At 37.1% G+C, this 16,210-nt stretch overlaps 1 protein-coding gene across 1 annotated transcript in view; it reads right to left on the bottom strand.

Moving 5' to 3' along the window:
• Positions 1-6,167, bottom strand: part of NOX3 (NADPH oxidase 3) — a 40,510-nt gene extending 34,343 nt beyond the window's left edge. The window contains exons 1-4 of the mRNA XM_066180466.1: positions 6,123-6,167; positions 5,369-5,464; positions 5,056-5,166; positions 3,175-3,259 (exon numbers count right to left, since the gene is read on the bottom strand). Coding sequence (XP_066036563.1) covers positions 3,175-3,259; positions 5,056-5,166; positions 5,369-5,464; positions 6,123-6,167 — 337 coding nt within the window. The remainder of the gene's footprint in view (positions 1-3,174; positions 3,260-5,055; positions 5,167-5,368; positions 5,465-6,122) is intronic.
• Between the last annotated feature and the right edge of the window lie 10,043 nt (positions 6,168-16,210).

Below are 16,210 nucleotides of genomic sequence, written 5' to 3'. Positions count from 1 at the left end.
TTCCTAGTATTTTTAGCTATAGATTTTTCAGTGCTTGTCAGAAGCCAAACACACCTGGCATCACCATACTTCTTTCTGCACTTTTCATGTTTTTAAAGAAGAACATATTGCTGGAATTTTTAAGGAGCAGGAACCACCATTTCAAACATCCTAACTCCAACAAACAACCTTGCTGTCCTTCCTCTATTTTCCCTGAATTGCTTACACTTCATTAATATCATAATTCAAAGACTGATGGAGCAAAATATCTATATGACCTTTCTGCAAACACCAAAACAATGCAAGTAGTTTCTTCTTTAAGATAAGCCCAACATATCAAAGTAAAAAAAGAGAAATCCCTCCAACACTCCCCACTTCAGAAAATGTATGAATGTGCTTTTTTGAGAGGGTAAAAACAGTACTGTAAGAGGTAGGTGTTGTAGAAAACATTATTACTATCTTTTGCAGTGTCTTTCAGTTTCAGTCCACTGTGTCTCAGCTGAAAAGTCTCTTTTCCATTACAAAACCAAGAATTATTTGCACTGATCAAACTGAGAGTGCATGAAACTTTGATTTTATTCTAGCAGAGTTACGGGTCTATAAGGAAGATTTATTAGTGGCTGAATAACTCCCAGACAGCTCTTATCAGAGACAGGCATGCAGAACGCAGGAAGCCAAACTAAGCAGAATTCCCTTTACTGAATTTTCAATGATGCCCTTGATTATAGATAGCATTGTTTACTCTCTCTCTTTCCTCCAACCTCCCTCTTCCACTAGTCTCTAATTATATCCCTTTATGACCTGACCAATTAAAGCCTGCTCTTGAATTTGTATTAGAGCTGATGAAAAATTAAAGGTACAGAAGTACTTTTTCCAAGGCCAGGCCCACCTCAGCTGAGCTAGATGCCTCTTAGAAGCCAGACAATACTAATGTTGCACTGACTATTTTTAGCACACTATTAAATAAACATGCTGGAATAACACCACCTGGCAAGCCAAGATGAATACATGTTACTTTAATAATAAAGGAGTTTATAATTTTATATTGTGAGGCTGAGCTTACTGATCTGATCTTCAAATTGGTTTAACTTCTTGCTGCCACATTTAGTCTATTGATCATATACAGGTGAACATCCATTTGACTAAGAATTACTAAATTGCAATAGACTAATAGGAGCTGACTATGTTTTTGTGTAATAACAGGCAATATAGGTAGTACTAGGATAAATAATGTGTCAGTTGAGAGGAAAATGGCATCTATTTAACATTCTTAGATTTTATTGAAAAGGATTCAGTGTACTTGTGGGTACCAGTCTGAAATGTTGCTTTTCTGTCACAATGTGTTCTGTAGATTTTATTTTTCTATGAACTTAAAATTTTATTTCAGGCAGTTGAGTTTCTGGCCATTCTTTACGCAAGTCTGACTATGCAGTGATGTAGTGTTTTTTCCAAATATGATAAATGTTTCTCACTTGACTGTTAAAGAAGCAGGAATTCATAGGTTGTCATGCTTTGTTTATTAGACTTCTCTGTGTTGTCTCTTCTTTCTCAAATATCTCATCAACTATTTTTCCATTTTTTATTTTAGAAAAAAAAATCAACCAATTTAAATGAACCCTTGATTTCTTCTTAGAGAGTGATTTAAATGAGAATTATATGGTCGTGCCTTCTGTCATTTCACAGTGGCTTCTGTGTCTTTTTCCTTGAAATTAGTGAAGCCATTAAAGTAATCACTTTTCTGATAGACTTGCACTTCCAAAACTGTCCACATTAATGTACTAGCAAAGATTTTAATACTAATGTAAAAACCCAAAACATAAAAGGTTTGACTGTGCAGTTTTGCTTTCTTTTTGGAACATGACCTATTATACACCAAGTAAAGTTGATTCATTTATATTCCTAGGTTGGTTTATTAATTAAAGAAGCAATGTTGCACTCTGTAAGAATCTGTTTTGTGGTGAAACTGATCTTTGATGAATGAATGGACATGACAGATAAGTAATTCAACATAATACACTGTAAGATGAATGTTTGCATCCTGTAACCTTCCTCTCAGAATTCTTTAGCATGACATACAGAAGACAAACCTTAGCTATTGGTTCCTGTTGGCAATCCTGACTTCATGTTCTTGTCTCACTGCATAAGGAATTAGCAGCCTATACATGCAAAAGCAGCTCCCTCAAGAAGGCTGGAAAAGATATTGGGACCAGAATCCATCCTGACAACCTGGGGGTAGAACAGTTACCCTGCAACATCTCACACTTGCAAATAGCCCTGATTAATTCCTCTGTCTCCTTCCCATTTTCTAAGAGAATGAACTATCTGTCTATCTATCTATCTATCTATCTATCTATCTATCTATCTATCTATCTATCTATCTATATCTCAGATACCTCTCCATCTCTGTGTACTCATGTCTTTCTTCGCTCTGGCTTTTGTCCATTCCTCTCTGTACATCCTTTTTCCTCACACTATCTCCTGTTCCCCTCATGTCCTCTGAATTCCCACAAACTTCAGTCTTCTCCAGGTCCTTTTACTACTTAGAGAACAGGAAGGCGCCATGTCTTTTTCCCAACCAGGTGAACAAACACCTCAGTAAGTCACTAGGACCAACAGAATAGATAAATTTTGATCTGAAGTTGCTGTTTTTCCCTCCAGGAGGACATTTGTTTCCTGGATCAGTCACCTACTAAAAACAAAAATCTAGAAATCCATAGGTTTTGAGACACCTCCCTCTCTCAAATTCAGTTTAAATTTATTACCTGGTTTTAAAATCAGTGAAGATGTATTGGTGGTCAGATGTGCCGTGTGACTCATAAGCATTATTTCCTCACAGAATCAGACAGTAATGCTATGTCATCTCCCCAAACATCTACCCTCAGGGATTCAATGACAGTTATTTACACTAAATTTTAAGAGCACACAAGTTGGTCAGGTGAACTAAGTGGCAACTGGTGTTTACTATTCAGAATAAAATTTTATTTCCTTAACAGTCAAACTCTTCTCAAGCGAAAAAGATTACAAATGGTTAATCAGATAGAGCTCCTACACACATTTAAAGCTTTAGTCAACAAATGATTGCACTAAAATATCACATCTCAGAGCTGATGGGAATTACAACATTAGGCAGAATCACTATGAAATTTGAAACAGTTCAAAGGCAAAGAAGAAAAAAATAAAACCAAAAAAGCTTACTTGCATTTAACGCTATTCCATAGGCAACCATCTTGTGAAATGTGATGTTTTTGTCAAGCTGTCTCCTCAGTGCTCCTCCACAGTACTTGGTGAAAAAGCAGAACTTGTTTTATATCATTCCTATTGGTGTTTACAACTCACAGTTTGGAGAGGAGAACAGTTCAGTACATTTGAAAATGGAATGCTGAAGGAATTCAGTGGAAGTTCTGGGTTAGTTTTAGGACTCAAGTAACTTATCCTGAGTGGCACTCCAGGGTTTCTGAAGCTATTCATCCTATACAGGGGCTCAAAAAAGGGTTTGATAAAGCTCTGCTACACTTAGCTGTGATTTGTGAGTGGTTTATCCGAGCTGACATTAACTCATTTGCTGTTACAAGGACACCAGGCTGGGCCACCACTGCTTTGTGAGCTTAATATAACAGAGCTGAAGTGCTGGCAAAGCCAGCTTGCAATGAAAACATTTTCTCTGCTTTGAGGAAATGCACACCCCAGGAGAGTGAGGCTATCTAGACCTCAGGTGGCTGCATGCTGGTGTGCTCCTGAGCCATGCTCCCATTGTTGGAAGGGCTCAGCAGTGCCGCGCTCACGGCCAGCTGGGAGCCCCAGTGCAGAGCCAGCCTGGGGCCAGGGGCTGGCTGCACTGAGCCAAAACTAATACACTCTGCTGGAACCCAGACAGCACTCACGGACAGAATGCAGTCTCTGAATGGTGGTGTGGGTGTCTGGATTGCTTACATCACCTGGCATGGCACCATGCCAAAGTTCCTGGCATGTATCCACGTTGTTTGCCAGCTAATAAGTATTCCAAAAATCTGGAGCACCACAGGGTGCGATGTCAATACACAGCGCCTCTTTGGAGAGGCACTGGATCCAGCCTGGTGCTGGCTGTGCTGGAGCAGTCAAGTTGCTCTGTCCCATGCTCCTCAAGAGCAGAATATTGTCCAGAAGAGCAAAATATTATCTGTGAGAAGAGTTCCAGTCCTCTGGGTTCTTATTCAGCATCTAAGTGGGCATGCATATATTCTGTGCTAATTCACAAACTGATTCAGAAGGCCAGGAGACCTTTTCTCTATATTTTTGTAAATGTTCAACTCCTGCACTCAGACAATTATGTAAGTGTTGATTCCCAGCCTAAAGACTGCTTAACATGTAAGCCTAATAATCACAGAAACAAAAAATGGCAAAACTGAAATAAGAACCAGCTTACTATAAAATAACTGTATCTTACCATTTCTGAATTCCTGTTGTTCCTGGAGTCATGAAGTGATCAGTGATTTTTTACCCAAACACGTGGCATTGGGATTGCTCTAACTATAATAATTCAATGCAAGGTGAACTTATAGCTAATAAAGCTAAAGCCTTAAGTACTTCCTCTCTGTGATTCCAAGGTTAATGTGAACACCTCTGTTACAAAAATGCATTTACCACAAATGAAGGCCTGAGTGGTGGCCACTCAGAGAGAAGTATTTAAACATGTTCATTATTATCCTTAGAACAATTTTATCTATCTGAACATTTTATTTCTCCAATTTTCACTTTTCAGCTACAGGGAATACACATGATGGATATGAATTTTCTCCATTTGGCCAAGTGGCATTATTATGTCCCTTTTTTGTAGCTTCTCACTTTTCTCTTCATGACACCATGCTATGCAGCAGCTGCCAAAATCAGTGTTGCATTTAGAGCACTGTGTTAAACAAGTCATTTGTTTCTTTTCAGTCTTGAATACTGACAATTTAAATCATAATAACTAGGCAATAGTGTACAGGCTTCTCTATCAAAAATTAAAATTCCTTGGAAAATGTTTCATATGGATAATACTGCTGAACTACAGAAATAAAAAAGAGAGGATAATATGGCTATTTGAGAAATGGTACTTACTATGCTTGCTCCTCTTAAGAATGAAATAAGGTTTCTACAGACTGGTAACAGGATTAGCATGCAGTTAAAATTAAGGCACGTTGCAGAAGCTCTTGCCCAAGCCAGGGTTGACTGTACATATAAAAGCATAAAGAAATTAAATTACAACCTTTTTGTAGGAAGAGCAAAAGAAAGAAAATACTGTATTAATATAATACTCTTCTATGGGAAAATTACTGTTGAAGTATCAAAAGTCTTATGAAGGATGTAAATAAAATCAGACTATGAATGCATTCTTCTTATGAAGCCCTTTAACAATCAAACTCATACTTACTCCCAGCATAATCCGTGTATAAATGTAAGCATTGTCATCTTCGTACCAATGGAAGGTATCAATAAACAAATAGAAGTTCAGTCCCAGCCACACCAGCTACAAAGCAGAGAGGCTACAGATTAGTGACATTTACAGTATTTTTTAATGCATATAAAACTGGTTATGGTTATAGTTTTTAAGAGAATCTGAGAGATGTTTCAAAATCAGTGTGCAATGGAGTTCTTGATTACAGATGATAGAAATCAAAAATGCCTCCTGGAATGAGGCTATGTTTTAACAAAATCAGGGTTACAGTCCTACCCCCAGAACCCCAGTAAAGGATATAAATGATGTTTTCTGTGTCATGGTAAACTTGCTTTTAAGCACTGGCCTTAACCTGGTCTCTAAAAAGGAAATAAATGCTGAAATTAAAAAATCACAGAAATTGAGGGAATAAAGAGCTCAGGAAATTCCTTTCTGTGCTCCCCGTACACAATTCACCAAACTCTGAAAATATAATTTCAATTAGAATTACAAACGCCTGCTCCCTTTATCTGAGGACTAAAGTACATTGACTTAAAAATAATTAAAAATAAAACACTAAGACTTTAAATTGTTTTTAAGGCTAGTTATAAAAAGGCTGCTGAATATTTTATAGCGAGTTTTACATTAAGCTTGGGAGTATTACTGTAAGCAAACCATAAAATATCTTTTAAACAAGCTTAAAATATTTATATCTATCCAATTAGATTTTTTTAATGCTAAAAATACTCACTAATAACACTATTGAGAGTTTTTCATTCAAGATCCAGCATCCCATCCTGAGTGTCTCTCCCTATGCTGGCAGCAGCTGACTCTTGCCATTCAGTGTAACCTGAGTTCTCTGTCCATTCCTTGGGCTTTTCTACCAATTCCTTTTGTCTTTAGTTTTTAATAAGCACCTAGTGGGATCATGAGTTCTCTCTAGGAATTTTCTAATTAAAGACTGCCTGACAAGGACAGATCACCTGGGTGAAATGTCTCATGATCTGTCTAAATAAAATGCTGGTCGTTGTCCAGTCCTTTTTCTCTCCAGAGTTATTTCTCAGCAAATGAGAGATGCTGTCATTAAATTGTCCTCTTGTACTAGCATGTATTTGGGTGAGGGTTTTTTGCTTTGTTTTTGTCTTTTGAACAGGATGCAACTTTTCTTTATGATTTGTCTTTTAACACAGTAGCAAATGGCAGCATCCCTGATGTGTGTATCCTATGGTAGTGTGTCCTGGTGAGGGCACTGTATTTACCCTTGGTTCCCCTTGCCAGAAATTGTGCAAATTTTGCCTGTAGTAATCTCGTTCTTTCTCTAGTAAAACTGTTTCCTTAAGGCTTTCCTGACTTCCCGGTGAAGGAGACCTTTCTGTGACAAAACAACTGAAAATTTCTGGAAGTTTAAGTGCTATCAAACTCAGCTATTTTATAAACCAGTGCTAATGGCCGTTAATGCGAGTTGACAGAACCATGAGAATGTTGTTACAAATGCTTTGAATGTGAACATTTACAAAGGATTTGCTTTGAGCTTTATTTTTCTTGGATGGTAAAATTAAGTATTATTTAACAAACTTTATGACAAACCATGTGCAGTAATTGGCCACTGTCCATTATGTAACTTGATATCGGCTGTCCCCACAACCACCCCCTCTATAGCAGCTTTGGTAGTGCAGGGGCTAACAAGATTGTGAATCTTGCTGTATTTTCCAGAGGTCAAAAGATGAGGAAATAAGGGAGAAGGGAAAAGAATGTGCAGATGGTAAGGAGAAATACTAGTAAGGTCAGATGCCAATTTTAACTACTTAAAAAAAAAAGGAGGGAGAGAAAATCCACTATCTGGATTAGCTGTACTTCAAAGGGAAATGCAGCACTGCGATGTTCGGCTTTGAAGTTCAGCCGATCCAGACAGCAATTTTCTAAACTGAGTAAAAACTGGCATCTGAAATAGATTTTTTTTCAGAGTACAGCAGATTCATATGCTGGTGTAGGCTCCAAAATTTGTCTGGATCAGCAGCTGTACTTCAAAGCAGCACATCTCAGTACAGCATTTGACTTTGAAGTGCATGTGGTCCAGATGCCAGTCCTCTTAAAGGAGCCAATGAATCAACTGCACTTTAACTTTTGTCTGTTGAAACAGCTATGCTTTTTCTCATATATAATGGTAATGTGTGTGGTCTCAAGTATGGCATCTATCAATAAAAGCATAAAGTTAACAGAAAAGCTCTTTATTGCTTCATTTCGTACAAAGGAACTGGTCAACATCATTTTATTATACTGATTTGCAGTGATCTTAGCCAATTTCTAGCACAAACTATTCAGACAAGACTCAGGAAAGGACATTTTATTGATTAAAGATGTAATGGTATTCCATTTTTTTATTGTTTTATCATTATCATGAGCTACAACTGTCCTAAAAAAGACATAGAAAAAGGATTAAAAAGGGTTCATTCCAGCAGTTGGGTAGAAAGCAATTCTGGCCATGCTGAGTTCTCATGCAAGAGACAAGCAACCCTGTCATTATCTTAAAAGGTCAGTTTTTGCATGGAAAGAGGTTTATGAGGTGCTGAATTCTTCCGTGTAAGTATCTCAGCATTAATGTCAATGTTTGTATCAATTACTGCTACAGACCTCAATCACAATTAGTTCTATTCTATTTGACAGCAACCTCTATCTGAGGTTGTAATTTTTTCAAAGTACTTTGAACAGTGCTTACCCTTTGCAAGACTAATTACTATCATGAGACTGCATACACATACCTACACATATTTCATTTTGCTAGACTATTCTATTTTTACTATTAGACATGCATGCCTTGTTTCTCAAAGGCAAAATCATTTCAGTTGGCTCTGAACTCTGCCCCAGCCCTTTCATAGTTTTCCTGTGAGCTTGACTTTATGTATGTTAGTAACCTGGATTAACTTAATAAGCTTCACGATGCTGCTTACAGAGATGGATATAGGTAAACAAGTGATCCTGGGAGCCAGAGTGCTCTAAGTTTGCAGACCAGCTGAAGCCATTTAATTTTAATTGCTGAGTGTAGCAGGGAATATGCTTTGTATTAGACTGTACAAAGTGGTGGCACTGCTGTGTTGTCTAATTTTTACATAATCTTGGCTGAATATTTCCCTAAAATGTTCAAGAAGCAGAAGGCAGATTTGTGTCTGATGGGTGAAGAAGATGAGCAATATATTGGGTAAACCATTTTGTGAAAAGAGAAACTGCGGAAGTTAATTAGAGATCAACCTTTTTCCTTTTTTTTTGTTTTGTTTTGTTTTGTTTTGTTTTTTCTTTTGTTTGGGGTTTGTGTGTAGGGGTTTTTTGGGGTTTTGTTTGTTTTTCCGTATGAAGACAATTTGAGAGAGTAGAGGCCAAGGTTCCTCTTTGGTTATTCTGTATTGCTCTGATTCTAGCTATACAAAAGAACACTGAATTTCCATAAACAGTGTCTGAGTGACTAGTAGCATTAAAAAACAGCTATATAATTTTTAGAGATTTTTCTCATAGTGGGACTTTATTTTTTATATTTAACTGCCTCATTAATGTTAATGGTTTTTTTCCTTTTATGAACTGCACTCACATTATGGATGGGGAAACTGTTTTGCAGTTTGAGAACATTCATAAAATTCCCAAAGCTCTAAAAGACTAATGTAATTCCAGCCTTGTCAGTGCCAGATTCAAAAATCATCAGATTGTTCTAAAATTTATGAAAGTAAAAAATAGAGTGTGCAGTTTGGGGGACAATACTGAGACTTCAAGGGCATCTGGCTTCCCATTTAAAGCTTTTTGTCAGTAACAGTGTGTTTATTTTTTAATGAAATATTACCAATCTTGGCCCTAAATGTGGGCTTGAGCAACAACAAAAAAATGTAGTTACCAAAACAGTTATGATGCAGCTGGCAGAATTAGTAAGGGTATAGCAAGTATTGACTATATCCACAAACTCAGTCATTTGTCACAAGGCACAAAATTGAGAGAAAAACTTCTGTTTCTATCCAGAAAAGCAGAACAAAGTTTCATAACCCCATTAAAAAGAAGAAAAGAGTTCTGGTTGTAGATTCAGCTCCTCTTGAGCTCCCTAAGCCCGTGAAATAAAAACAGTTCCTGTCCTTCTGTTAGCAGACCTGATACTGGTTTTAGGAATATCTCAATTGATGGGCAGTGCCAGGATCTGGAATCACAGTGTACAAAGGGGATGCCTGCAGAGTTAAGAGCAGGATTCAATAGCATGGCAAAACGCAAATGATCTGGGATCAAAATCCAAAATCATGCTGGAGGCTAAAAGGGAATTGGTCACTGACCAGTGTGGGAACAACTACTGTTTCCTCCTAAATCAGGGCTCAGCTCCCTGTTTGCAGACTCTGGCTCTTTTCTCAAGCCAATAGAAAGGTTTATCAATGAGGAACCTAACAGCTCTGTCTTGGGAGATAATCAGTTCCCAGGAAAAAAAAAAATTAATATTTGAATCCAGATATTTTCTCTCTCAAGGGACTTTTTTATTGCCATGCTCACACTGTAATCAAAATATATTTAGGAGCAATTTCAGATGTTCAAAAGCTATTTGTTTCAGTAAGTGCCAAAATCTCCCAGCTCTTGACTGCATCTCCAGAAATAAAGTATCATACCTTCCTAATTACATGTGCAAAATTCTAGTTTTCCCACAAGAGCTGTTTAACACCTTAATAAAAGGAAAAAAATCCTTCAGAGCAGCTGAAATCTTGTACAAATAGATGATTCCACAGGTTACTCAGAAGAATTTTCCTCTTAGCTATTTTGTAGGCAGCAAACTGTGGAAAACATTTTAAGGATGCGTTGAGAAAAGGGAAGAATAAGGAACAGGAGGAAAAACGGATGAGTAGCATGCATGATTCACCTCCCCCAGAGCCAGGGCATCACCAACACAATGGAGAAATTATTGAGAGAGACTCCATATGGGTATAAAAGGGTTGTTCAGGTTCCACATCAGCACACAACCAATTCCTTAATACTACAGCACGTACCTAGTCCTCTCCATGATCTCTAGCCCTGGTCAGATTAAGGATGAGACCTGGTGACAAAGGACATGGCAAAGCTGAGGAGCTCAGACCCTTTTTCACCTTAGTTTTTACCAGTAAAACTGACTTGCAGTTATTCCAAGCCCCTGAGGCAAGCTGGAAAGTTCAGAGTATCAAAGCTGTACTTTTGGTGAAGGAGAATCATGTTAGGGAACATTTGAGCCAACTGGGCATATGGAACTCTTTAGAACCTAATTGAACATGCCCAGGAGTGCTGACCTGGCTGGCGTCACTGTGAGAACACTCTCAATCATCTTTGAAGGGTCAAACAGGTTGTCCAAAGAGGTTATGGAGTTCCCCTCCTTGGAGTTACTCAAAAAAAGATACTCAAAAACTGTCTGAACAAATCTCCAAGCAACCTGGTGTACAGGACCCAGCTCTGAACTCTGAGAAGGGAGGTTGAACAGGGAGATTTCCAGTGGTCGCTTCCAATGTCAGAAATTCTGGAGGTCTGAATTTTCCATTTAGTTTGCCAGAACAAAGTGAAGGGAGCGTTCTGAAGTTTCTTACCCTAGACTATATGCATATTTAATTTAACTAAATTAATTTGTCTTTTGTTAAAATTTTAATGAAGAAGTTATTAGATTAGTCTGATTTTATTTCTGGCTCTAATTCAGGACTTCGTGATCTCATTAGCAGTCCGTTCTTATGAGGAGGATATGTTTTGAAGTGCTAGATTGAGCATTTTCAGTGGAAAGTTTTATAGCATTTTTGGTTGATGCGGTATTAAATTTTTCAGTGGACACACCAAAAGTAGTAAGAAGGACATGTAGGTATTTAAGAAACTTCATATACCCTTAAAATGAATAGGAATGACACAAATAAAGACTTCAATTGAATTAATATAAGGACTTGTGTATAGGTATGTTTTTGTGACTGTGTGCTACAAATCATTTTTCAAAAAATACATCACCATGCAAATTCCTTATTTGCATAGTAGTAAAATTACCAGAGATGATAAAATGGTATGTTATCTGAATGGTTTTCAGTGAATGATTTCTCCTCATTTAGACTTTATATTCTTTCCTAAATTCATTCTGAGATTATTATTAAACCCTATTTCATATTAAATTAAAAATGAAATACAGTTTGCCCAGCATAGGAGCATTAAAAGGTCACTCCTATGTACTCCTTGGTGTCAGTAATCATATGCACATGCAGGAAGAGTAATAATATGTACAACCTTTCCAGATGGCTGTTCACAAGTGTGCACAGAACCGAGGTCAAGAGCTAAGAGTTCACCTAGTTGAAAGCATTTTTCTAGGATGTTCAAAGTGGAAATTGTATTTTAAAGTAATTACAGCCCATCATTTTTAACACTGCAGTATAGCAATATATAAAAGCATAAGCTGTAAGTGTTCTGGACTTATTTCTCTGCCACTAAAATGTAATTTGCTTCTATTACCTGAAATTCAAATAAGTCAGTGGCACTGTCTGTAAAGTATCTTTCTGTTGTGAGAAGAAGCGGTGAAGAGGCATAGGTAGGGGTGAGTAATGAGGACTGAATACATGAAGAAGAGGTGAAGAAACAATGAATAAAGACAAAATGGGAGGATGACATACTTAAAAAGTATTTTCATAGTTTAAGCAACAGGGCTCTTGTGAGCAAAGGCTTCCAATTGATGCCTTTCTCCTTTCAACACTTTTCTCCCCACACATTTCTTCTATATCCTGAATCTCTTCTAAAAACAGTGTTCTGCAGCTAAGAATAATTAGTCCTATGCCAGACTTCTCCAATGTCTCATACCAGTGGGCCAAATAGGTAAGAAGCCTTGCAATTTGTGGCACATTTGATTTAACTTGCTGTGGGCAAAGAAAGAAATGAAGTCTTAGGATAAAAACCTTAGTGGCTGCACATGTTCAAATAATTTCATTATTTAGTCCTTGCATTCAAATTGTGAGTGGTTCCTTGTAATAAGACCCTGATTTCGTTCATTTGCACCCATAATGGAGTAATTCCTAATCAGTGGGGGCACAAGGCTAAGCATAGAAAAGGAAGCAGCAGACCAGCTCAAGCTCTTTTTTCACCTCCCTTCCCCTTTGGGTGTGGTGTGGGAACTTCTCCTATCCACAACATTCACTGGCCATGCCGTGCTTTATTTAGAAAGCAGCACCAGCAGCAAAATCAGCTCCCATCTCCTCCAGACAGTCAGTGTGTGTCCCTGCTGATGCAGCACCTCCACAGGCAGCACCCCACTGCTCTGGCCCCGTGGCCTCACCCCGCCCACACCTGCTCTCCACAGGATTCCGGGAAGTCAGCCCTTACATCATTTTGTTCCAAATTTAGATTAACATTGCAAGTTCTTTGAGGTTTTGAGATGCCTGCAGTTTCTGTGGAACTGTAAATTTGCCTTATTGTAAGTATGAACATAAAGGTAATGGCAAGGAATTGGTGATTATAGTATTTAATGTGTCCCTGTTTATATTGTACTTACAACTTAAGCTAATGAATTCAATTTCTTTAAAGACTTTCCCAAAATAGTGCTTTAAACCAGAAGAGATTAAAGTTGGTTTATATTCAGATATTGCTCATTTCAGATCTTGTAAAGGTTCTAACAACTGCCTATGGTTTGAGAATAAGGAAATTAAAAGACGCTTAAAGGACTATAAGTAAACTACTATTAATTTAAAAGTTGAGCAACATTTTTATAATGTATTTTATAGAAATAAAACCTTGGGGGAAGCCTATTTACAAATCATGCTAATTTTTAAAGGTTTTAACAGCAGTTCCGTTCAAATGTTCTGTTTCATTTACTTCAATATTCACTTCATTGTATTTGAATGGTGCATACTTTATTGTATAATTTTTAAATCCTATAATAATATGATTTTCTTCTATAATAATGTATTTTTAATTGAAAACATACACTCATTTTTGGTGGCTCTTGCCATGCTAAAAGTACTGTTCAAATACATCTATTTAGTCTTAATATCAAACATTTTAAGACAAAGATGAGTTATTATTAAAAGAAAAATCAGAAGGAGAGATAAAGTGATTTGTCAAAGAGTCGCAGCAACTATGAACAGGTTGTGGCTCATAAGCACTTTTTAAGTCTTTTGCTATTTGTATTTTGTTTTGAAAAAACCTGAAACATTCTTCATATAAGACATTAAAACTACACTCTCAATTGTTATTATAGTAAAAAAAATGGTAATATGTAATTACTAGACCCAAATGTTTTTATGTGATTAGATAGATCACTTGAGAGAATGGCAGCAAGAAACAAAATGAAGATGACAAGAGATTTATTGCTTAATTTATTATTTGTCTTCTAAGGATTTTTCAGCCCATGTATTATTAATACTTTTTAAAAAATGGAAACTGCTACTATAGCTTGTGAGACCTGCTCCAGCATCCCTGTCCTGACATTATGGCTTTTTTAGATTGGGAACTTTCTCTGGGACAGGATCTGCTGTGAAGGGAGCGTGTCCATCCCCTGCTCAGCCTGGGGAGAAAACACCGAACACATTCACACATGTTGTTTCATCCTGCAGCCTGGGCCATTTTGAACAAAATGCACTCTGGATGTCTGTTTATATATGTAAGAATAAAATTGCATGCACAGCATGAAGCTTTGTTTTCTGGCACGCAGTGACTTCAGAAAAGCTCGTGGTTTTAGCAGAAAACTGACTCACTCTGAATTCCTATTACAGTGGGCGAGACAATGGCTAAATGGTTGTGGGAGTCCTGAGTAGGAGTAGGAATATGACATGCTTAATAGCATTGGTAAAATCAGTAGAGAAAAATGCACCAGAACCAAAAGTCAAAAATTATGTAGAAAAATTGGTAACAGTAGAGGAGATGGCCACAAAGATCAGGGCTGAAGATAACGCCATCCTTTGAAAAACTTCTGCACACACTCAGTTCTAAATATTTTTCACCCTTTCCCCAGGAACTGTGTTCAAGAATGTCAGCTTTCAGTTGACAAATAAATGAATCACATCCTAGACCTTGTTGTGGTGACAGCCTTGAGAATATAAATCGAGAGTAAACTGATCTAGTGATGTTTTCCAGACCTTAAAGACATCATGGGATGATTGCTGAGGAACATGAAGTGTCCTACACATGTGAATGAACTACTAAACCTACAAATGACAGCCTGTAGTACATTGAAAACTGAAATTGCATGGACAGTATGCAATAAATGGAATTTCAGACACACCATATAAATCATGCTGTGCACAACAGTGTGTATGTACTGCTATATTTAATCAAATAAGATATTCCTTAAAAATAAATGTTTGCCATAAAACTCTTACTGTATTTCTAAAATCATAAGTAGCTTTCCTCAGATTGTGCTTCCAAGACAGATTAATCAGGGCTGTGGTTAAGTGAGTGAATCTTCCATCAAAGCTGGCCTAAGTTTAGTGATACCACAAAGAGTGGCAGGCAGTAAACTGAGCCTGTCAGAGAAAGGGCATATTTATTAAAATATGTAATTTATCCCTGAATGTAGGTGCTGAACCAGACTGGTGTAAATTTAATGAGACAGGGCAGAAGAACCTACTAGAGAAAAGCAGTGATGAGGGTAGATAATTAAAGTTCTAAAGGAACAGATTTTGACTTACACCATCCCATAATTTGTTTTTTCATTAATGACTTCCCTCTGTCTCCTATACATGTAATTTACATTATCTGAATGTCCACTGAATGCTAAATTGTACTTTTTTTTTCCATTTCATTCCCTTTCATCCAAAATCTTGTTCTCAAAGCCATTAGAAAATTTATTGATTTTCAGTTTTCCACCACAGAATAATATTTGGTCCAGTCTGTATTGGTCAAAATTATGGCATTATATTTGGCAATATTTGTTCACACTGATCTTTTATATTCAAAACAAATTAAAATTTTACATTTTTTGAATTTTCCATTTTTATTTTTCTCTTTGAAAAGAAAAAATATCAGGAATTACATTAAAGTAGTCAAACACAGATGCTTATATTTTGTATAATTAAAGTAGTTTAACTGTCGTAAGAAGCTTTGGAGATGAAAATTTCATGAAAATTGTTTTCTCACACCATTTTGAATATAAAATGTTTCACAATCTGAATTTCTTTTTGGCGTTGCTGTTTATGTACAAAGAAAACTGATCATTTGGTATGTTTGATAAATGTGATGCGTCTCACTAAAACTTTGTGGCATCTTTAGTCGTCTGCCTGATAAAGATTTCATAATTGTGACTCTATTTTTGTTTATTAGTTCTGGCTTTTATCCATGAATTTTACAAATACTTTGATTTCATTTTAGCGTGTACTTAGAAAAATACATGCAAAAAGTCAAGATAGGAGGTTGTTTGTCTGGTGTTGATTATTTTCCTGTTGATGTTGAACAAATCTTAGACTTTCTGCCTAAAATTTTCTTTCTTTTGAAAGAATGGGTTGTGAGTGAGCTGGTTTTGTATATTATGTACTCCTTGCCCAGCTGGCTGTGAAGGATGTGAATCTGACCTCACCCTGACCTGATCAGTGTCATCTTTGGGACAATGGTTTAATGAACCTGTCTACACAATGTCCTGATTTTGGCTGAGACAGAGTTGATTTTCTTCCCAGTAGCTGGTACAGCGCTGTGTTTTGGATTCAGGATGAGAATAACACACTGATGTTTTAGTTGGTGCTGAGCAGTGCTTACACTAGGCCTAGGACTTTTCAGCTTCTCATAACTGCCTTGCCAGTAATTAGGCTGGAGGTGCACCAGAAGCTGGGAGGGGAGCCAGCCAGGACAGCTGACCCCAGCTCACCATTGGGATGGATATTCCACAGCATATGGTGTCATGCTGAACAATAA

Source organism: Chamaea fasciata, unplaced genomic scaffold (genome assembly GCF_029207755.1).
Source record: "Chamaea fasciata isolate MVZ Bird 193981 ecotype frontalis unplaced genomic scaffold, bChaFas1.0.hap1 SCAF_3, whole genome shotgun sequence".
NCBI lineage: Eukaryota > Metazoa > Chordata > Aves > Passeriformes > Sylviidae > Chamaea > Chamaea fasciata.
Note: the sequence above shows the minus strand (reverse complement) of the source record. Positions and strands in the feature narration are given on the sequence as shown.